At 38.7% G+C, this 22,980-nt stretch overlaps 1 protein-coding gene across 1 annotated transcript in view; it reads right to left on the bottom strand.

Moving 5' to 3' along the window:
- LOC121241852 (probable calcium-binding protein CML18) overlaps window positions 1-22,529 on the bottom strand; it is a 71,814-nt gene extending 49,285 nt beyond the window's left edge. Inside the window, exon 1 of the mRNA XM_041139704.1 lies at window positions 22,341-22,529. Within this exon, the coding sequence (XP_040995638.1) occupies window positions 22,341-22,435 (95 nt within the window). The 5' untranslated portion in view covers window positions 22,436-22,529. The remainder of the gene's footprint in view (window positions 1-22,340) is intronic.
- Between the last annotated feature and the right edge of the window lie 451 nt (window positions 22,530-22,980).

Raw genomic sequence — 22,980 nt, 5'->3', positions numbered from 1 at the left:
GTACAATAAGGCATTTTTTTGTAAGAGTTAATCTAGATTGGAGATTGGACTTAAAAAGATGGTGAATGAGAGTAGTGGGGAAAGTACGTTGAAATGGTTTACGAAGTATGATCCAGAGGGGTGCAGGAGTCATTTAGCTGGTATGGTCATAATAGACGAGCTACTCCTTCGATTTATGAAAGGTGAAGGGTTCCAAGTATATTCTAAATTCTTGGAACCTAGGTTTAACATTGCTTCTCGCAATACAGTGGTGAAGGATATTCATAAATTATACAGTGTATAAAAAGACTTATCAACAAACTAATTGAAGGGTCAAAATCTTTGCCTCACCATTGAAATATGGAAATTGATCCAAAACTTGAACTGCATGTCTTTGATTGCCCATTTTCTATATTGTCATTGGAAATTCTACAAAAAGATTCTCAAGTTTTGTTTAATTGTCAATCACAAATGTGAGACCATTGAGAAGGCTTTGGAGGTCGAAAAGAGTGGGATTTGGAGTGTGTTGTGACAATAATAGTTGCTTATCTAACGATACCGCACTTGAATATGTTTAGAAAAAGGTTAGAGATAACAATTGGAAAATTTTGGGTGGTGAGTTTTGGCACGATTGATGTTTGAACATATCTTCAATCTTATCGTGATCAACTGTTTGAAATGTATTCATGAGTCGATTGTAGAAGTAAGAAGTGCGGTGAGGTTTGTGATATCCTCATCAGCTAAGCTTGAGAAGTTCAAGGCGTTTGTTCGTGTTGCGGGCATACAGTGCAAGAAGATGTGTATTGATGTTTCTACAAGATAAAACTCAACCTTCTTGATGTTAGAGATGGTCGAGAAGTATAGATTGACCTTTGATGTCATGCGTGAAGAGGACAACATATATAGTTGTCACTTTGAGGAGGAGGACGTGACATTGGGGTGGCCCACCGATTATGATTAGGATAATGTGCTGACTTTTGTAGAATTCTTGAGGATTTTCTATGATGTGACATACACCATTTCTAGGTCGTTGTAGGTTACATCCAATGAATATTGTCAACAAATTTGTCAAGTGAAAGAGTAGTTGGATGAAATGTGCGATTGGTGATGCTACTTTACGGATTATGGCAATGAGCATGAGGCTCAAGTATGAGAAATACTAGAGAGAATTGGGTAGGACTAACATTTTTCTATATGTAGTTATTGCTCTTGACCCTAGGTATAAAATTGATGCCATGACATTTGGCATAGAAAGCACTAACGGGAAGGCATGGGCAGATCAACTTGTGGCAAGGGTTATGTACACATTTGGTAAATTGCATGATGTGTTTGCCACATTCAAAGGTGTTAATATTCGATCCAACACCAACACCTACCACATCTGCTCCTCCCAAAGTTACAATACTAACAAAGCGTAGGTGGGGTGAAAGTTCGGAAGACTTCAGACAACCAATCTAACTTGGATAGATACTTGTTGACTTACATACACCCACATATGACACAATTTGATATCTTAGCTTGGTGGAATGTCAATACCGTCACGTATCCCATTTTTGGATAGATAGTTTGTAGTATTTTGGTCACCACTATTTCTACCATGGCCTTAGAGTCCGCCTTTAGCACCGGGAGTGCATATTGGGTCTATTTTGGAGTTCATTGTCTCCTAGCACTCTGGGAGGCTTTGATTTGTATTCAGAATTGGATTAAATGGAAATCAATTCATATTTTGAATGTGGTAGACTATGTGGAGGCCTACGAGAAGGATGATGTTGATTAGCTTGGAAGCGGGAATTACTCTTAATTCATTATTTTGTTTTTGCTTATAATAGATTGTGTCATATTTATTTGAAAATTTTAATTTCAAATTCAATTGTTGTGAAGACAATTTCGGGAAATGAGGCTCTATCTCAATGTACATCGGCTGCAAGTTGACTAATCCAACGTGGTTATTGGTTTGTTCACTTTGTTAGTTATTTATTTGGGAAGTTTTTTTACATATGTATATAACGTTATTAATTCATAATTTCATATTCTCATTTTTTTCTTCAGATTTTATAATGTCACTTGCCACTTCACTTGGAGTAACCATCTCATCTTGATATAAGTCTTGAAGCCTATGTTCATGTTGTTATATTTGTTTACTTTTTTTAAAGATTTATTTCAATTCTTGAAACATTATTATTCATATTCTCATTCTTTCATATTTTTTTCTCAAGTTTTATAATATCTCTTGTCACTTGGAGTAATCAGCTCAATGATCTCATCCTGCAACAACTACAAGCTTATATTTATGTTGCTACTTTTGTAGTTTTGTTTCCTATTTTTTTAAGATGTATTTCAATTCTTGAAACATTGTTATTCACATTCAATTTATTTGAAAATTTCTAATATCTTTAGATTAATTTGAAATAGGTTTTGATTAATGTGGAATAGTCTATAGTTCTTGTAATAACATAGAATTATTTGTTACAACTTAGAACTTAATAACTTTATTAGGGATAATTTAATTTTATGTTTTATGCATTTAAGTTTAATTTTTTATTTTATGTATTTAATTGGTTTTTAAATTAGTTTTTGTTGAATTATGAAAATAAAAAAATCGAATTGAGGTCTAAATCGGTCTAGAAACATGTTCAGGACTCTTTTTGAGCCTAGAAACAGGTTTTGAGCCCAACGGAGAGATGGGTCCATTGAGTCTCGCGAGAGGCCAATTCGCCCCCAACTGATGGACGGGGGCCCACCCTCAAGGGGCGGGGCCAAGGCCAGGGCCACATTATAGATTTATATAGAGATTCGAGTAGCTACCATCTTTATCTTGTTAGCTTTATTCTAAATTCATTATATAATCTTCATCGCTATATATAATCACTTTATTCTCTAATATAAACACAGATTGATACTCATCCTCTTAATTTGATGCATGATAAAATATGTATCATATAAAATTGATATCAGTGCAAATAATGGTGTTTACTTTTGAGGTCATGTATATATACCGTGGATCGATTCCATTATCCATTAAGTCATGAATAGATATCACGAGAAAGAATTAGAACAAGGAATTAATGAAAAAAGAAATTCTTTGAAAACTGAATGAACCCGAGATCATGTACCTTTTCAGTTTTGTTTCTTTTATATTTAATTTAATTTATTTTTTAAAAATAAATTTCGGTTAAATTTAAACAGAGGAACCAGATCAGTGAGGCTGGCCGGTGGGAGGAGATGATCTCCTCACTGGTGATGAATAGAAGATGATGTTTTTGAGACAGCATAAAAACCAAAATCATATTTTAATTACTTAAAATTAGTACAAAACTAATGTCACATGACTCAATTATTTCCAACCGCCACGCATGGCATGGGTACACCACTAATGTGTACACCGTGGCAGCTCCCGACTACAAGTAATGTTATACTTCATGCTCATATTTTATTTATATCCCACTATGTAAAATGTGATAAATGTGCAACATCTTATATAGTGGGATGAGAATGAGATATCAGTGTAGTATATAGAATTTTCCTATCCATAATATTAAGGAAAATTCTATAAACCATACTACCATCCCACTTTCATTTCATTAAGTAAGATATGACATATTTATCATCATTAAATGATCATTTATTCTATGTTTCTTTATCATCTAATTGTGATGAATGTGTCACATACTACTTAGTATGATCAAAATAGGATGAGAGTGTAGTGTATAGCATTACTCTAATATTAAATGTTCATGGCCTGGCCGGCCTATTCATTTCATTTTTATTCTAACATTAGCTAAGAGCCTGATTTTATCTACCAACTTAAACGTAAGAAAAACAAAGTTTTGAGTTTATATAGACTGTATTGTATATATATACATATTATCACATATCTATGTCATCATGATTCAAGCGATTATCTATTACATTAGAAATACGATTCCTTCTTTGCGAGTATATATTTATAAATAAGACTAACAATTGATAATTTTAAGTACAAGATTTTCCAATTACTTGGCCTCGGCGCTGATGCGTCCATCTCCATTAATAATACTATCAGCATGCCAAAGTGCTCGAACAGCTCGCCAGAGAGGGGGAGACGAACCAAGGTAACATGAGTCATTTCTAAGCTCTTTCCTGCTTAGATATGCAACTTTGAATGCGTCACAGCGTTTAAGTTTACCTTTCAATTGCGATTCAGTACTGTGCGACACCTCCACGGCCTTCTTGTCCTTTATCCTGGGACAGCGGTTGTCGATGTTTTTCGGGACAATATATGGAAGAGACATAATTTTTGGTGAAAGTTGGGGTTTGTTTATTAAAGGGGTTGGCAAGGAAGAAAGATACAAGCTTCTACTTGGCTATGGTGTGAACATAAGGAAGTAGTATAGTCGTGTATATATAGAAAAAAATTAATTAACCAGCCAACACTACAACAAATTTAACTTTTAGGGTTGAAATTATTTAGGGACGAACTAAATTTCATCTCTAAAAGTAATTTTTTTTAGATAAAATTTAAATTTCATCTCAAAAAATTGATGACTTTACAAAACCGTTCGAACAGTATTTTCTGTGATGAATTAAATCGTCTCAAAAAGTTTTGTACGTTCGAATGGATAAAAATCCGTTTGAACAGTAAAAACTTGGCAGGGAAGTAATTTATTAAGTTGGGGAAAGTTCAAACTCGTTCGAATGATAAATTTAGTTGTTCGAACGGAAAAAATTTGGTGGCAAAACCTAACAGGAATGTTTCTAAATCATTCGAACGGGACATATTTAGTTCGAACATATTAAGTGCAAAAATACTTCAAACCCAACTAGAGTTTAAATTAAATTAGCAAAATAGGAAAGAGAAAAATCTAAGATATCTTACGTACCCAAGATCTAGTCTCATGACTACCATTGTGAGTAAAGATGCATTTTCGTAGAGGTGGCACTTTAGATCAATATGGAACAAATGCAGCATCTATTTCTTTACCATATTGATTACTATGCACCAAGAAAAGAGAGAAAGATGTACAAATTAACGATCGAGATGTGTCTTCAACATTTTTCTAACTTATTCGAGGGAGTACTCATCATGTGTACACGATCCAACATTATGAAATTTCTTATGTATTCAGATCTACATATATAATTTATATAGATCAAAGACTAAGACCTCATTTGTTTTCGAAAACAAACAAGGCCTAACACAACGAAAGACCAAAAAAATAAAAAAAACAAAAAACAAAAAAAAAAAAAAGAAGAAAAGAACTAATTAATGCATCTTTAAAATTGGTAACTCGATCCATTGGCCTCTTAATTTTCATGCAGAACTTAAACAACATTATATTTTATAACAATATATATCATGATCTCTCGTCAGCAAACGTAGTTTATATATATATATATACATATCATCTCCAATGCAACATATGACAGACTAACACGTGATTTTTCATTATTGAGGAATTTCACACATGATGATAATAAAGTTTAATTTGTGGGGTCTACGCACTACCGCATTAATTATTCACTCTTTGTTGTTTTCGGCCTTCTTCCAAAGCTAGAATCATTGAACGTTGAAGAGTGATTGACACGGCTAATATTGCAGGGGTAAAAGAATATGGCAAATGATCGAGAGTCTAATAATCTTTAACAGATCCACAGAAAAGTATATATGCATGCATGGCACTCCCATTATTAAATTTATATAATAATCTAATAATGCTTGTTGCCCACTACCTCTGTGTATGGCACGGCACAGTATCAACCATTAGGCCGAGCACCAGGATGGAGTTTAGAGATTTCTCCACCGGTGTCTTGTTGCCAGGAACCCAAAAGCAAGCAAAACCACCTAGCAGCTGCTCAAGGTCTATTAAGACCGCCAACGGGCCGTGATTGGTCCCGCCAGCATTGTCTGTCGCCTATGTGATGCCTCCTGCCTCACGATGGGCCCAAAAACAAACAACTTGAAAGCATTCTGGCAACTTGTATGTGATACGAGTTTTGAGATTTGTCCCTGCCAGCCACTAGTGAGTTTAAGCTGCTAGCAGCCCCCACTTGGCTTGCCGATGATTTCTGTAGCCGGCAAGGTTTCGAAGGAGGTTGCCACCTCCACATCAATCAGCCGCGAGAGTTCCTCGCCCACAGCCAAGTAAGGCGACCAACAACTTGCCAGCCACGTGACAGTGTTCTATTGCAGCCGTCTAGCTCGTATGCGGAGTCTGTGGCCACCATGATGCTCCCTGTGCATAGTGAACTTGAAGTGGTTGGGCTCACCTTGGTTGTGCTTGTCTATGCTCATTGTGTGAGGCCCAATGTATGTGAGGCCCGGACCAGTGCGTAAAAGGCCCAGCCTTTTCTTGGAAGTATTCAGAACGGCGCCGTTTTGGGTAAGTATTGCCTTCTTCCTCAGCTACCTCCCGATCCTTTCTCCCTCCTTTTCTCTTTTGGTTTTTCTGGTTTTCCCCCATGTCTCTCTCTCACATGTTACCCACTTCCCTTCCCGTTTCCATCTCTTATTTTCTTTGGGTCAGTGCTTGAGTCAGAAGGTAACGCCTAACATTTTCTCCATTTCATTCTCCTCCCATTCGGTTTTTCCCTCATAATCAGTCTCTCACTCTGTCCATCCCTCCATTTCAGCAGATTTTGGGCGTTTCTCTCTCTCACGTCTCTCCATTGCTGCAGATTTTGGGCGTCTCTCTCTCTCGCGTACCTCTATTTTCTGCAGTTGGTTTTTCCTCTTCAGATGCGGCTCTTCCTCTTCCATTTGGTGATCTTTTGCTTACAGGTATCTCTTTCTCCCTCTCTTTTATTCTACATTTAAGACCCTGAACTACAACCCTCTCAGTCGACCCTCTCTTTCTCATCACTTGCAGATTTGTTGTTGCTTTGTGGGTTTCGGTATTGCACTTTCGTGGGTCCCCGAATTTGTTTTCCGTGTAACCGTTGAAGCCATCACTGGAAAAGTTAGCTTTCGCAGGTAGGCCATTCTCGTTCTCGGTTTCTTACGCACGCACAGACACTTTCACTTCAAGTCAGTTTATTTTACTCCATTGAAATATTTGAAAGATGTAGTTCGATAGTTCTCAGGCATTTTTGTGTGTAAGCAAACACCTTGTGTTGGAATGGTCTTGGAGTTTTGGATTATTTTGGATTGGACGTGCAGTAAACCAAATAGATACTCAGGATTGAGTAGTGGTTGTTTTTGTACTATTCGGGTTTTTATACAACCGTTGGAGTGGAAGTTAAATTATTTGGAGTTACTTTATTGTTGTTTTGGTTGAGTTGTTGGTGATTGCTTGGAGTTAGGGGCCATTGAAGTGGGGTTGATATTTTGATTATTTGTGTTTGATGTTGACTTTGGTGGGGGTATAGGTCAATATCAAAATTAATATATGGTATTTTGGGTTGAAGTGCGGGCTGTCCAGATTATTATATGGTTGTTTTAGTGAGTTGTTTTTGCTATACTATAGTTTAGGATTATGGGTTTAATTATTTGGATAGAAGTTGTGTCTTTTATCTTTTAACACTCAGTGTATATTTATTTTTCGATCAATAGGTGACGAGATTTTTAGAGGTCAAATTCAAAGCATAGATAATATGCTGCAGGAGTCAAGTAAGCGGGGTTTATATGCTAGATTTTATACAAGTTAATAAGACTGAGGTTGACTTTATAAAAACTTGCATATTTGTGATATAATGGGAAATTGGGAAAATAAAGATCAACCTCGATCGCTTAATTGCATTAGTCATGACATCTGTGTGAAAAATGAAAAATATTTTCTGACATGCATTGTGTAGACATGAGCTAATTTCTGTCATGTGGTCTCTGAAATATGAAAAAAGAGCGATATTGAGAATCTGAAAAATTGTGCATTTATTTAGAAAGATGTTTTGACTTTTGTTTTCAGTGTGTGTAAACTATCTGATTCTGTTTTGGTACTCTATATTATTTTGATATAACATCTGAAAATCTTGGCATGGTGTACTGATTTTTGTATCTGACTCTGTCTTTACTTTGCTCTGCTCTGCTCTGTTTGGGTTTGTAACAACTTCTCTATTTTTTAGTGCACCCATTTTGGAAACAAAGTGGTTTTATTGTGGTCTTTCCTGTGTGCACACTCAGGGCTCCGAGAAGAATAAGGGAAAGATTTCACCTCTGTCTTTGCCCGGTTTTATTGTGGTCTTTCCTGTGTGCACACTCTGTAAAATATTTTGTTCTGTATATTGTACTTTGTAAATGCTCATGTTTGCACGCTAGCATATGTCCTCTGCTTACTGAGTTGTTGATAACTCACCCCCTATCTTTATAATATTTCAGATGATGTGGAGAGTCCAACTGAGGACCGTGATTAGATTGGTGAGCATGATTAAGCTGAGGAGAAGATATTAAAATAAGGAATTCTGATATCCTTTAGATTTAATATCTCTTAGATTAAATTTTATCTTGGGTTTCGTAAGACTTATGAAATTAACAGTTTGGTTTGTTATGACTATCAAGAGATTGTGGACTCCTTAGTTTATTTTTGTTTTATTGCGGCAGTGACTTTGTGGAGTTTTCAAGGTGTTTATTTAGAAGACATGAGATTGAGTTTTGCTAATAAAGTTTTTTTCTTTTTTTTTGGAGATTTACTTTAGTTGTGTTGGGAAATATGTTTATAAGTGACAAGTAGTAATTCTCCAAGCCACCCGGGTTTGGGGAGTTACATTTGGTATCAGAGACATGTTTGAGGTTCTGCAGACTATAGTATGTAAGATTTCATAGTATAGATAGTGTTTAAGAAATCATTTTCAGATTTATTATGATAGTAAAGCGAACTATAGGGTTGAATATTATAGATGTGGGAAGTCTTAGAATTCGCAGACTTTAGGAATGGTTTTGAGGTGTGGTATTTCACAGGTCGATGAACTAAGTTCATGTTGATTAAGGTTTATTTTAATTATGGGGTCTTCTTAAATAATTAGATGGGGTAAGGTATTAGATTTTGGAGATTGAATATTACTACCGTTGTGCATATTTCTTTTCTATCTTTTATAGGTATTCTTATAATTTCAAAATATAATATATATGTTTTCTTTTTACGAATACCACTAATTATTTATGTTCATATAAACTCTACTTTTGAAACGATTATTAAAGATTCTAGTTATTTTGTCAGGATGTCACCTCGTCCCCGAGAACGAAGTATGTCAGACCTGAATGCAAACGAGAACGAAAAGGGAGCAAACTCGAGTGCTTTTGAAGTACTACGAGCAGCGGCACATCAATTAATTGATGACTTCGTGTAGAATCCCTCAGGTCGCCAGCTTAACTATAATGAAGGGGGTTGTACCGTAGAGCAATTCAATCGAATGCACCCCCTTTATTTGCTGGGAGAGATGATCCAACTCTGGCGGATGATTGGATTGGATTCAGGACATTGAGGAGATTTTGCAGGTCCTAACTTGTACAGATGAACAGAAGGTGGCATACGCCATATTCAAGCTAACTGGGGAGGCGAAGAGGTGGTGGATCTTTGAAAGAACTTTCAAAGAAGCTGAGGGGACAGAGATAGTTAGTTGGCTACACTTCAAGCAGATCTTTCTTGAGCACTTCTTCCCTAGCACAGTCCGTGATGACAAGGCTATGGAATTTGCCACTTAGTGTAGGGAACAATGACAGTACACCAGTATGCGACTAGATTTACGGAGTTATCCTGTTTTGCTACTTATCTTATTCCCGATGAGGAAAAGAAGGCGCACAAATTTGAGCAAGGGCTGAATGAGAAACTTTATGAGCGAGTGGTGGGTTTTCAAATTCGGAACTTCTCAGAAATGGTGAATAAGGCCACAGTTTTTTAAAGAACCCTCTAAAGAAGCGCTGCATTGCATGAACAAATGAAAAGGACTACTCCTACTGGGTACCATTCTGGCATGGACCAGGGACCGTGGAAAAAGAAGAGTGAAAGCTTGGGAAAAAGGCCAGTTCAGGGTAATGAACAGCCCTATCAGTGTAGGACATGCAATCAAGTGCACTCTAGAAAGTGCATAAAAGGGACAGGATTGTGTTTTCGTTGCAGCAAATCAGGACACTACATCAGGGACTGCCCAATGCAATTGGGTAGCACCAAGGTGACCATACCACCACCTCAGAGAAATGAAGTTGCAGCACAAGGCAGCAACCAACGTCCTACTATGCCTGCACAAATTTTTGCACTGACACCTGGAAAGGTTGAGGGTAGGAATGATGTGATCACTGGTATGACTCATTTGTTTTGCTTTAAAGATTATTTTATTATTACTTCTATTGGTTGGTTTTGGTTAGGTCTTTGAATATTTTGGTTCATGGATAAGGTCGATTGTGATCACAGGTACTCTTTCTTTATTTTCTAATAACGTTATTGTGTTATTTGACTCGGGAGCGACACATTCTTTTGTTTCCACGGCTTACTCTAGATTTTGCACTTTAGAAACTGAAAGGTTGAAGCACAAGTTAGTGGTCGTGACCCCAACAGAAAATTCGGTAGTCTGTAGGGAGATTCTACTGGGATACCCTCTATCAATAGAGGGAAGACTGATGTCAGCAGATTTAATAGTGTTCCACATGATTGGGTTTGATGTGATTTTGGGTATGGATTGGCTGGCTTCCTATCACGCTAGTATTGACTGTTCAAAAAAAGAGGTGGTTTTCAGACCCCCAAAGGAAAGTGAATTTCGGTTCACAGGGTCGAAAGTGAGGTTGGTTCCACCCATCATTTTTGCCATTCAGGTTGGAAAATTGTTGCATGATGGTTGTCAGGGATTCTTAGCCTGTGTGGTAGAAGCACCAAAAGAGGAGTTGATGTTAGAACAAATACCTGTTGTGAGAGATTATCCAGAAGTCTTCCCAGAAGATTTATATGGACTTCCACCCGAGCGGGAGGTAGAGTTTGCTATTGAACTAGTCCCAGACACGGCACCTCTTTCGAAAGCTCTTTACCGAATGGCACCGTCTGAATTAGTGGAACTCAAGGAACGGTTGCAAGATTTGTTGGATAAGGGTTTCATCAGGCCCAGTGTATCACCTTGGGGAGCTTCAGTTCCCTTTGTGAAAAATAAGGATGGATCGTTGAGAATGTATATTGATTACAGGGAACTTAATTGGGTGACCATAAAGAATAAGTACCTGCTACCCCGTATAGAAGATTTGTTTGATCAGCTTCAGGGTGCTCAGGTATTTTCAAAGATTGATCTTCGATCGGATTACCATCAATTGAAGATCAAAGCAGAAGACGTGGCTAAGATGGCTTTCAGGACTCGATATGGCCATTATGAGTTTTTGGTCATGCCTTTTGGCCTGACTAACGCCCCAGGACCATTCATGGATTTGATGAACAGGGTATTCCATGAGTTTTTGGATAAGTTTGTGGTTGTCTTTATTGATGACATACTGATATACTCCAAAAGCAAGGCCGAGCATGAAGAACATTTGAAATTGGTACTTGGTACACTCAGAGATAAACAGTTGTTTGCTAAGTTGAAGAAGTGTGAATTTTGGCTTGATTCAATCACGTTTCTGGGACATATAGTTTCGAAAGATGGCATTTCAGTGGACCCAGGAAAAGTGGAAGTAGTGGTTAATTGGTCAGCACCGAAGAATGTTCATAAGGTTAGAAGCTTCTTGGGATTGGCAGGTTATTACTGTAGATTCATTGATAGGTTCTCCAGTATAGTAGTTCCTCCCACTGCACTCACCAGGAAAAATAATAAGTTTGAATGGACAGCAAAGTGTGAAGAAGCTTCCAGGAGTTGAAACAGATATTAGTAACAGCTCCAGTGTTAACATTCCCCACGGCTAGAGGTGGTTTTGTTGTCTATAGTGGTGCATCAAGGCTTGGATTGGGGTGTGTACTGATGTAACATGGAAGGTTATAGCTTACGCCTCACGCCAACTGAAAGGGTATGAGCAGAATTATCCCACACATGATCTGGAACTCGCGGCAGTCATTTTTGCACTTAAGCTTTGGAGACACTATCTGTATGGGGAAAAGTGCAAAATTTATACGGATCACAAGAGTTTGAAATATTTCTTTACCCAAAAGGAATTAAATATGAGGCAAAGGAGATGGCTTGAGTTGATCAAGGATTATGATTGCACCATTAAATATCACCCAGGCAAAGTTAATGTTGTAGCCAACGACCTAAGTAGGAAGTCAATGGAACCAACAGTTACAGCCCTTACCACTGAGCATAGGTTGTTAATGGACTTAGAAAGAGCCGGTATTGAAGTCATTACTAGTGATACAAATGCTTTCATGGCCAGTTTAATAGCTCAACCTACCTTGATAGATAGAATCAAAGCTGCTCAGAAAGTGGACTCAGGGTTAGTGAAGCTAGTGGAAGAAGTCGGGAACGGGGACAAACCTGATTTTAGCGCTTTCGAGGATGGAGTTTTGAGGTTTAGAGGTAGAGTATGCATACTTGCGGATGATGAACTAAAAAGGTTAATTCTTGAAGAGGCACATTGTTCTTTGTACACAGTTCACCCAGAGAGTACCAAGATGTATCGGGACTTGAGAGAGTCTTTTTGGTGGAATGGTATGAAAAGAGAAATTACTAAATTTGTGGAACAATACCTAACTTGCCAACAGGTGAAGGCGGAGCATCAGAGACCTGCAGGATTATTGCAGCCACTCCAGATTCTAGAGTGGAAGTAGGAGCATATCTCCATGGACTTTATGACAGGTCTACCAAGGACTTTAAGTGGACAAGATGGTATATGGGTGATCGTGGATTGCTTAACGAAGACCGCTCATTTTGTGCTCATTAAAGTTTCTTATAAACTGGAGAAACTAGTTGAGCTATATGTGCGGGAGATAGAGAGGTTGCATGGAGTACCGGTATCCATTGTGTCGGATAGAGATCCCCGTTTTACTTCTAAGTTATGGCGGAGCTTACAAGCGGCAATGGGTACAAAGTTAAGTTTCAGTACTACATTTCACCCTCAGACATATGGGCAGTCAGAAAGAAATATTCAGATTTTAGAAGACATGTTGAGGGCGTGTGTGATGGATTTTAAGGGAACTTGGATGCGACATTTACCATTGGTTGAGTTTGCTTATAACAATAGTTTCCAGGCTAGCATTGGGATGGCACCCTATGAGGTTTTGTATGGCAGAAGGTGTAGATCTCCATTGTATTGGGATGAAGTAGGTGAAAGGAAACTTCTAGGACTAGAGATTATTCAGCAGACTATAGAAAAGATAGATACCATTCGGGCTAGAATGAAAGTAGCTCAAAACCGACAAAAGAGTTACGCAGATAAACACCGTCGCCAGTAAGAGTTTAGGGTTGGAGATAAGGTATTTTTTAGGATTGTACCGATAAAAGGAGTTATGAGATTTGGAAAGAAGGGTAAGTTGAGCCCAAGATATATTGGATAGTTTGAGATTCTTGATCAGATTGGACCAGTGGCATACAAGGTGGCTCTACCACCGGCATTCTCAGGAGTGCAAAACGTGTTTCTTGTATCTATGTTGAGAAAGTACATCCATGACCCCACCCACATTATAGATCATGAACCCCTTCAGATTCAAGAGGATATGACCTACACCGAGGAACCAGTACAGATTTTGGACAAGAAAGAGCAAGTGTTACGGACTCGAACTATCCCTTTGGTTAAAGTATTGTGAAATAACCATGCTATCAGCGAAGCATCTTGGGAATTCGAGGAAGAGATGCGAGTTAAGTATCCTCACCTATTTGAAGAGAATTTTTATAGCTTGTAGCAAATTTCGAGGACGGAATTTTTTTAAGGAGGAGGATGTGAGGCCCGGACTAGTGCGCAAAAGGCCCAGCCTTTTCTTGGAAGTATTCGAAACGGCGTCGTTTTGGGTAAGTATTGCCTTCTTCCTCAGCTGCCTCTCGATCCTTCCTCCCTCTTTTTCTCTTTTGGTTTTTCTGGTTTTCCCCATGTCTCTCTCTCACACGTTACCCACTTCCCTTCCCGTTTCCATCTCTTATTTTTGTTGGGTCAGTGCTTGAGTCCGAAGGTAACGACTAGCATTTTCTCCATTTCGTTCTCCTCCCATTCGGTTTTTCCCTCTTAATCAGTCTCTCACTCTGTCACATCCCTCCATTTCGGCAGATTTTGGGCGTTTCTCTCTCTCATGTCTCTCCATTGCTGCAGATTTTGGGCGTCTCTCTCTCTTGCATACCTCTATTTTTTGCAGTTGGCTTTTCCTCTTTAGACGTGGCTCTTCCTCTTCCATTTGGTGATATTTTGCTTACAGGTATCTCTTTCTCCCTCTCTTTTATTCTACATTTAAGACCCTGAACTACAACCCTCTCAGCCGACCCTCTCTTTCTTATCACTTACAGATTTGTTGTTGCTTTGTGGGTTTCGGTATTGCGCTTTCGTGGGTCCACGAATTTGTTTTCCGTGTAGCTGTTGAAGTCATCACTGGAGAAGTTAGCTTTCGCAGGACTTGAGCCATGCCACCTACAATGGACAGACTCGACGAGGACATCAGGAATTTAAGGGGGGTAAATTGTGATACCCCATATGATATGGATAAGGGTAGGTGTTGTATGAGATCCCACAATACTTGGGAAGGAGAAGTTCTTACTCTTTATAAGGTTCCAATGGGGATCCAATTGTATCATTGACTAGTCCTTTTGGAGTATAGGCCACGTGATTTGGGCCTTCCATTGGGTCGTTACACATTAAGCACGATCACGAGTTCATGCAGCACCTCCTGCCTCCTAACGGACAACGGCTCACTAGCAGCTCGCCACCCTCAACACCGTGGCAGCATTTTGCCACCCCTATGGAGACCGACATCTTGCCAACCTCATGCTGGGGTAGACAACATTCCCCAATGGCTAAAAATTCATGGGATCCAATCAAGCATGCCAGAAACCACTAGAGAAAGTTTTTGTCACCGACAGGAAGCCTGTGACGCAGTAGCAACAAGACTTCTTAACCATATGCATCACTGCAGTACCATGAGGGTGATGGCAGAGTAAGGAATTTTTTTGGCAATATTCGTCGCGGCTGCTATAGCATTCTCAAGGTCGTCGTACCCCTCAAAACACACCGACAGAAAAGATGATGATCGTGGGAGAGGAAGCTAGTTGGCGCCTAAGTTATCTCATTGCCTACTGGTGAGCAACCATCCCACCATGAGTGGGCAAGCAACGATCTGCCACTAGTACCTGTGGCGGCCAAACAAGCATCCAACAACAATCCTCGCCGCCCCATGGAGACAAGCTTCACGCACTATCAGCTCCTCGCCAGATCTTGCGTGCCTACCAGTGTTTTAAATTTCGTACCGTACCAGTCAAAATACCGGCCGGCCATAATTTCGGCCTGTGTGTTTTTTGTTTTTTTCATTTTTTCAAACTACAAACTTATTTTTTAACCCTCAATTTAAACTAGACTATTTAGAATTTATATATATATGTATTTATAAATAATTTATTTATATATAGACTATTATTTTGGAATATAATTTTTATATATATTTATAATTTTTTTATATATCGATTATCCCAAAACGTTATCCGGAAACGCTATTCCAAAACGGTACCGGTACCGAAATATTTTGTTCCAGTACCTTGACGGTACGGTGTCCGGTACGGTATTCAAAACATTGGTGCCTACTGTAAGTCCCTCTCGCCAAACTTAACTACTCGCTTAAAAAAAAAAAGTAGAGGAAGAAGAAGAAAAAGCATGCATCCATGTGTCATGTCCAGTTGAGCATCCACACGCAACTAACTCGGACTCTCATTCATGATTGTACCATTGCACCGTATAAGTTGCTCCACCACGTTGCCCAGAACAAATTAGCCTCCCACTAAGATTCCTCACCATGAAGTTTGCCAGTGTGTGTCCTTGACACAACAGGTTTCCTCATTGCAGTGACTTCAGTCCATGGTTTGCTCACCATACTTGAGTTCCATTGGTTGCTCGCCACGATTGCTTGCCCAAAGTGTTCCTCGTTAGATTCTCACCACAAGAAGTGTTCATTGCCAATTGCTCACTATGCAGAGTGTTCCTCACCACATACAATATGTACCTCGCCACGCACGTGAGTCTTGCTCGGCGATATAGTCTAATATAAATAGAAACTTCGAGCTACTTGACTTGGAGTTGAACTCGTCCAACCTCCAAGGAAGTGAACAAATAAAAATCGTCAACAATTTTTATTACAAAAGTACCCAAGATCGACACACAATTTTCCTGTACAAAACTAATTTAGCAGTAAACAGCCTCAATTAGGGAAGAATGGAAAGCAACAACTAAATTGCTCAAAATCCAAATGACTACATGCCCTGAGAATATACTTCCAACAACAAAGCCCTTCCCAGGCACCATGCAGGCTTTTTAATTTATTTGCATTAGAATAGACCGTCCGACTAGTATCATAGGCATGGCTGCACGCAGGCATTGCTCACGCGTCACCAACCTTCACCACACTTTAGCAAAATGGCTCAGGTTTACAAATCTCAAATTTGTAACTTATATTGCACTTACGTATTTTGTGTTAATGAAAAATATCTGGAGGCGATGCAATCAAGAAGGGTGTGGAGGTCAAAGAACCCCACGACCCGCTCAACAATGAAGAAAGGCATGCAGGTCAAAGAACCCCATGGCCCACTTAGCAACCATATGGGCATGGTGGTCAAAGAACCCCACAACCCACTCACCAACAAGACCCGTGCCTCTCGGCCAGCAACAAAACCGATATCTCCACCATGCAACCAAACCAAGGTCTCTATGGAAAGCATATGTGGTTTTGTCACCGCTCGTGCCAAGGTATGGCTACCCACGGGCATCGCCCATGTATCACCATGCTTTAGCGAGGTGGCTCAGCTTCACAAATCTCAAAATTTTGTTTTTCATGAGAACTTCTCAAGACGAGGTGCAAACGAACGGGTGTGGTCGTCAGAAGACCACACGACCCTCTCCATAGTTAGCCACCAAAAGTCAAGTTACACACTCAAGGTGCAAGTCGACCCTTTCCAAAAGTTAGCCTACGAAAGCTTAATTATACACTCGCGGTGCAATCGAACGGGCATGGAGGTCATAAAGACCACACGACCCTCTCCAAAGATCGCTAACAAATAGGCATGGAGGTAAGAAGGTGACACAACCCTCTCCAAACGAATGGGCGTGGAGGTCAGAAAACCACATGACTCTCTCCAAAGTTAGCCACCAAAAGTCGAGTTATGCACTCGCGGTGCAAGTCAATAGGCGGGAAAGGTCAGGAATTGCCCGACCTCCCAAGCACCTAATAGGCAGGCAACTCTCTAGATAGCCCGACCTCTCTCTTGGACAGTAGTACAAGCAAAACATATTCTCTAGCAAACGCTGAGTGTTTACACTCACGCCACAACCGCCTCATGCAGGTTATCTTCGGGAACGAGCAACTAGGCTCTACAACCGTCTCGAGCAGGTTACCTTCGGGAACGAGCCACCAGGCTCTACAACCACCTCTAGCAAGTTATCTTCATGAATGGGCCGACGGGCTCAACAACCGCCTAAGATGGATCCAGGGGGTCGACGGGTACCCTGACCACTTAAGAGCGAGTTACTACAAACAATTAAGAAAACGAGAATACCATCAACAATTTACACCAAGGAGGTAGAAAATCTATTACTACCAACCAAAGCAATAACGATCACAAAAATACACGCAAAAAACCAATCATATAAATATGCACTCTTCGTCGACAGTAAACATTCTCTCAGGCAAACATTCACACAAATAAACAAACTTAAAATTGAGTTTCGCGCTCACACCTAATGTGGTCGAGTACATCTTCTGTCTATCTCTCCAAGTTGAGCCATTCACTGCTTAGTACGAAACAAACAAAAAACCAAGGATCGAACAACAAACCAGGGACCGAACAGGAAGCCAGTGACCAATTTTCTAAATTTATTTTGCAGATTATTGACTTGAAGATTCTCAAAGCCTTCTAAACATCCATACACTAACTAGTATGGACCCTCAGTGGGGAAGAGGAAAACAAAAGCAAGCTAATGCCCACGAGCCAGCAAGGTAAAAGGTTTGTACAGAGAATGCCAAGTATTTAATTTCCCATGTGCCAGCACAAAAAAAAATTAGCGGGGTAATTGGAAGAGATATTTGAGCCCTCACAATTTTAGCTAGGAGATAAAGTCAAAAGGGATTCAGATTCCTAAAAGGGAGATGTCTCAATCTCCTAATGATAACTCAGACTCCTAATAGGAGATAGACTTAGACTATAAAAAGGAAAAGGCTTCACAAGGTAAATTAGACTCTATCACTCTAAGGAAATTACCTCTATAAATAGCCTATAAGAGATAATATCATCATCATACTTATTTTATATATACTTATTCTCATATTGTTATTAACTTGAGCATCAGAGTTTACATAGGGCGATCAGCGTCGTCTTTTCTTTGTTGCAAGTGTCATCTGTGTGATTGATGGTAAGAAACACATTCTTAACAATACCAATCATAAACTGCATCGACCTAAGAGTATTAACGTCTCATCCGAGCTCGTTGTCATCTAGAACAATTTAGGAGACGTCACTTAGTGTACCAGAATATTAATAACAGGTAAACAAATATAATGTCGAGAATCATTCAACAATTTATCAGTGAATGACATAGCAACAGTGTAAACATGTAATACAACCACTCATTTATACTAGCAAACAATATTCAACGTCATAACCAACTACATACTTCATTCCTAGCGCTTCGCGGGGCCCTCGACCACAGAATCACAACTTACTACAAAACTATTCCCAACGCTCCACATGGCCCTCGACCACATTACAAATTCACAACCAATACTACAGTCCAATCCCAGTGCTTCTCATATCACACCATTCACAACTAGACTACTCAAATCACAGATACATAATTTTTTGACCACGAGTATTTTAATTTTAGTTTGAGACCCATTACAATCGCGAAGGTAAATTTTCAGGATGAACAAAGCTCCTAAGCTTTGCATACTGGTCACGTTTGTTCTCATGGACGGGTGTCATGGTGGCTCTCCAAGCTGTCTCTGGAGTTTCGGACAAAGGGGCAAAGAGATTGCGTGTGTGTGTGTGTGTGTTGCGTGTACGGGTTGTTGCACAAAGGGGCAAGGTTAGAGAATCATATTTGAATGCGAGCAGAAAATAAAATGACAAGGTGAGAGGCAGAGGAGCTTACTGTGGTAGATGGAGTTAAGGCTTCACTCGGTAGTAGGGGTAGAGGCAGTGTGCGAAGATTGAGAGGGAAACTTGGAGTGTTTGAGTGGAGGTGGAGGATGATGGGTGTCTGTGGATGGCAAATCGCTGATCACAACGACGACTGTAGGACCCTAAGAGGGAGAAAATCAAAAAAAAAGAAAGAGGAAATCAGAGAGGGTGAGAAAGTTGAGTCTCAGCGTGGAGGTTAAGATCAAGAGGGAGAGGAGATGCTGAGGGTGCTTCGAAGAGGAGGGTGGCCTTGGCCTATATATAGGCCAAGCCACCATGTAACCGGTGACACAAAGCTTGGAGTGTGTGAGAAGCAGTCAAACACAACAGATTGAAGGTTGAGCCCGACGACACATGGCTATGTCGGACGGAGTGCGCATGGGTGGTGTGCAGTCACACGACTAAGAATCACGGGGAGGCAGAGAAAGGGCGAGTAAAGACAGTGGCTAGAAGGTGCAAAGAGGGTCGAGCATCGCTTGACGCATGGAAGTCGTCACTGGTTGCGGGGTAGAGTCGCGGGTTGCAGAGGGAGATGGTGCAGTGGCACTAGGGATGGGCTCCAACTCCGACGTTGTCGTTTCCGACCTCTCCGACAAAAGTCGGAGCCGAATTGCAACTCCGACTCCGACTCCGAACTAGAGTCGGAGTCTCCGATCGGATGTCGGAGCTCCGACCTCCGATAGGAACTCCGAACGGTGGTCGGAGCTCCAACTCCGAATTAAATTTCCAAACTCCGTTCGGAAATAAATTTCTAGTTGTTGTTTTCTGTTCTTTTTTTTTATTTAAATTTTGTTGTTCAATTTCGTTTCAGATAGTGAGCAACATATATTTTTTTTTATAAGTGAACCATCTATACATATTTGGTTTATTCAAGAGTTTTCAATACTTTATATATTCCTTCTAATTTTGTTACTGAATTTTGATTATATCTTTAATTTGTTTTATGTCTGCCTGAAATTTAGCATTAAAAGTCCTCATGACTCATGAGTCGAAAATTACACAAATTTTTAACTGACTTTACCCCTTGGGTGCACTACAAATTGCAATTGTTTTGTTGTGGTTAATTTACTAGAGTATGGAGGCTTGTTGTTGATGCAACACTTGCTTTTTCAAGGCTTTTGATGGGCATAATTTATCCCTTCAAATCTGTTCACATCACTAGTTGTACTATTAGACCACAAGTATCCTCCATATGCTGAGGTAAGCGTAGATGATGTATGTATATATAGAGAAGAATGATGGTATGAATTTTAATAATTCGATTAATTTCAGTTAGATAATAAATTATCCACGTTTGAGAGATGATGGATAATTACTAATAGAAATTATAGAATAAAGAGTACTTATCCCACGTCTTTGCTCGGGATATAACTACATAAATATAACTACATAAATAATTTAAAAAGTAAACTACATGTATGATGTAGGTAGGGGGAGAGAAGAAAAGAAAAGGAAGGAAAAACTACCATCAAAATGACGCCGTATTATGGGGTGAGTGGCTGGGCTATTGTTTCTCAGCTTGGGCCCTTATACAGGCTGGGCCTGAAGCACGCACACACTTAAAAAAAAAAATCCAAATAAAAATTGTAGACATGAGGCTTCATACATCGGCCTCTTAATTTGATGCATGATAAAATATGTATCATATAAAATTGATATCAGTGCATATAATGGTGTTTATTTTCGGGAAAATGCTAGTGTGCTGAGCCCCCTTGGTTTGACCTCTAGTGTATTTTATTTTTTATTTTTTAAAATAATTAAAAATTTTACCACAAATAAATTTATGTGTTTTTTTAATGTTTCAAAAATTTTCATAAAAAAAATAAAAAAGCAATAATGACCTAGCGGAGTCTAGCATTCACCTATGGGTGCCTTTTCTGTGTTCTTTCTTTTATAATATTTTTTATAAATAAATTTTCGTTAAATTAAAACAGAGGTACGTACAAGATCAGGATGGGTGGGAGGAGCCCACGTCACCGGTAATGGACCGAAGATGATGTTTTTGAATTAGAGAGGAGGAATGTTTTAGAGAGAGATCAGTGAGAAGGGCGCATAATTAAAAACTGCAAAATCATATTTTAATTACTCATAATTAGTACAAAGCAAATGCCACACTCAGTTATTTCCGACGGCCAAAGCATCAGTACTACATTCGTACACCACTAATATACCTTAGCTCCCCACTGAATCGATCCTAATTTTGAGGAGCACTTCACAAATTTCACCGATACCACCACTTTGGAGATGACTCAAGAGCCAATGCGTCACTTCTAAAGCCCCTAATGACGTAAGGATACAAGAAAATCATTAAAATTTTGGGATTTGGTTTGGATATAGAATGTTTTAATTTCATCGCATCTTATCTTATCTAATCTTAATATTCAAACAATACAATCACAAACACTTTTTAATTTCAAATATTCAATTTTTCTATCTAATCATTACCTAATTATTACAATTTTTCCAAACTTTCAAAACGCAATTCAACTTTTTCAAATTTCAAGATAAAAATAATATTAAAAAATTATATTCTAATTATATTTTAACATTAGAATATTTTTATCCAACTTTTTCTCTCTCATTTCCCAAAATCTCATAAAATATTTTAACTCAAATCATTTCACTACTATTCACAAACCATCTCATTAATATTCGCAGATCATCTCAACTCACTGTCCAAATCAGGCTTCACTGTTATCCCTAATATTTAACGTCCATGGCGGCCTATTCATTTAATTCATTTTTATTCGAACATAAGCTATGGGCCTGATTTTATCTACCAACTTTAAACGAAAACCAAAGTTTTTAGTTTATATAAATATTGTATTTATATAGATTGTATGTACATCTGAATCACATATCTATATCATCATGATTCAAGATCTATTACATTAGAATCATGATTCCTTCTATGTGAGTATATATATATATATATAAGACTAACATTTGATAATTTTAATTACAACAAGGCTTACTCAATGTTATAACCATGTTTCAAAGCATATGTCACAAGATTTCCCAACTCGGCCTCGCTGATGCGTCCATCTTTATTACTATCAGCATGCCAAAGTGCTCGAAAAGCTCGCCAGCGAGGGGCAGACGAACCAAGGCTAGAGAAGGCATTTCTAAGTTCTTTCCTGCTTAGATATCCATCTCCGTCTGTGTCAAAGCTTTTAAATATACCTTTCAACTGCAATTCAGTGTATGGCACCCCCACCTTCTTGTCCTTCATTCTAGGGCAGCGGTTGTCGATGTTTTTCGTGGCAATATATGGAAGAGACATAGTTTTTGGTGCAATTTGGAGCTTGATTAATAAAGGGGTTTGCAAGGAAGAAGATATATAACTGTCTATTTGGATATGGTATGAACATGAGGAAGTATATAGTATATATATAGAACCGAATTAACCAGCCAATAATTCAAACCCAGCTAACTAGAGTTTAAATTAGCAAATTAGGAAAGAGAAGAATTTAGGTCCCGTTTGGATAGCGAAAGTGTTTCTTTTCATCTCATCTCATCTCATCATTACAATTTTTTTAAATTTTCACACAAATATAATAAACAATTAAATTTTTTTAAATCTCAAAATAATAATAATATTATTAAAAAATAATATTATAATAATACTTTATTTAATTTTTAACTTTTATCTAAAACAATCTCATTTCATCTCATTATCCAAACTGCACCTAAGATATATATCTTACTGAAGTATCTATCTACAGGGAAAAAATAAATCAAAGATCTCTTCCGAGCCTAACTCCGGACTGATCCCAATGTGGGTAAAGATGCATTTTTGTAGAGGTGGCACTTTTAGATCAATGGGAC

Source organism: Juglans microcarpa x Juglans regia, chromosome 8D (genome assembly GCF_004785595.1).
Source record: "Juglans microcarpa x Juglans regia isolate MS1-56 chromosome 8D, Jm3101_v1.0, whole genome shotgun sequence".
Taxonomy (NCBI): domain Eukaryota; kingdom Viridiplantae; phylum Streptophyta; class Magnoliopsida; order Fagales; family Juglandaceae; genus Juglans; species Juglans microcarpa x Juglans regia.
Note: the sequence above shows the minus strand (reverse complement) of the source record. Positions and strands in the feature narration are given on the sequence as shown.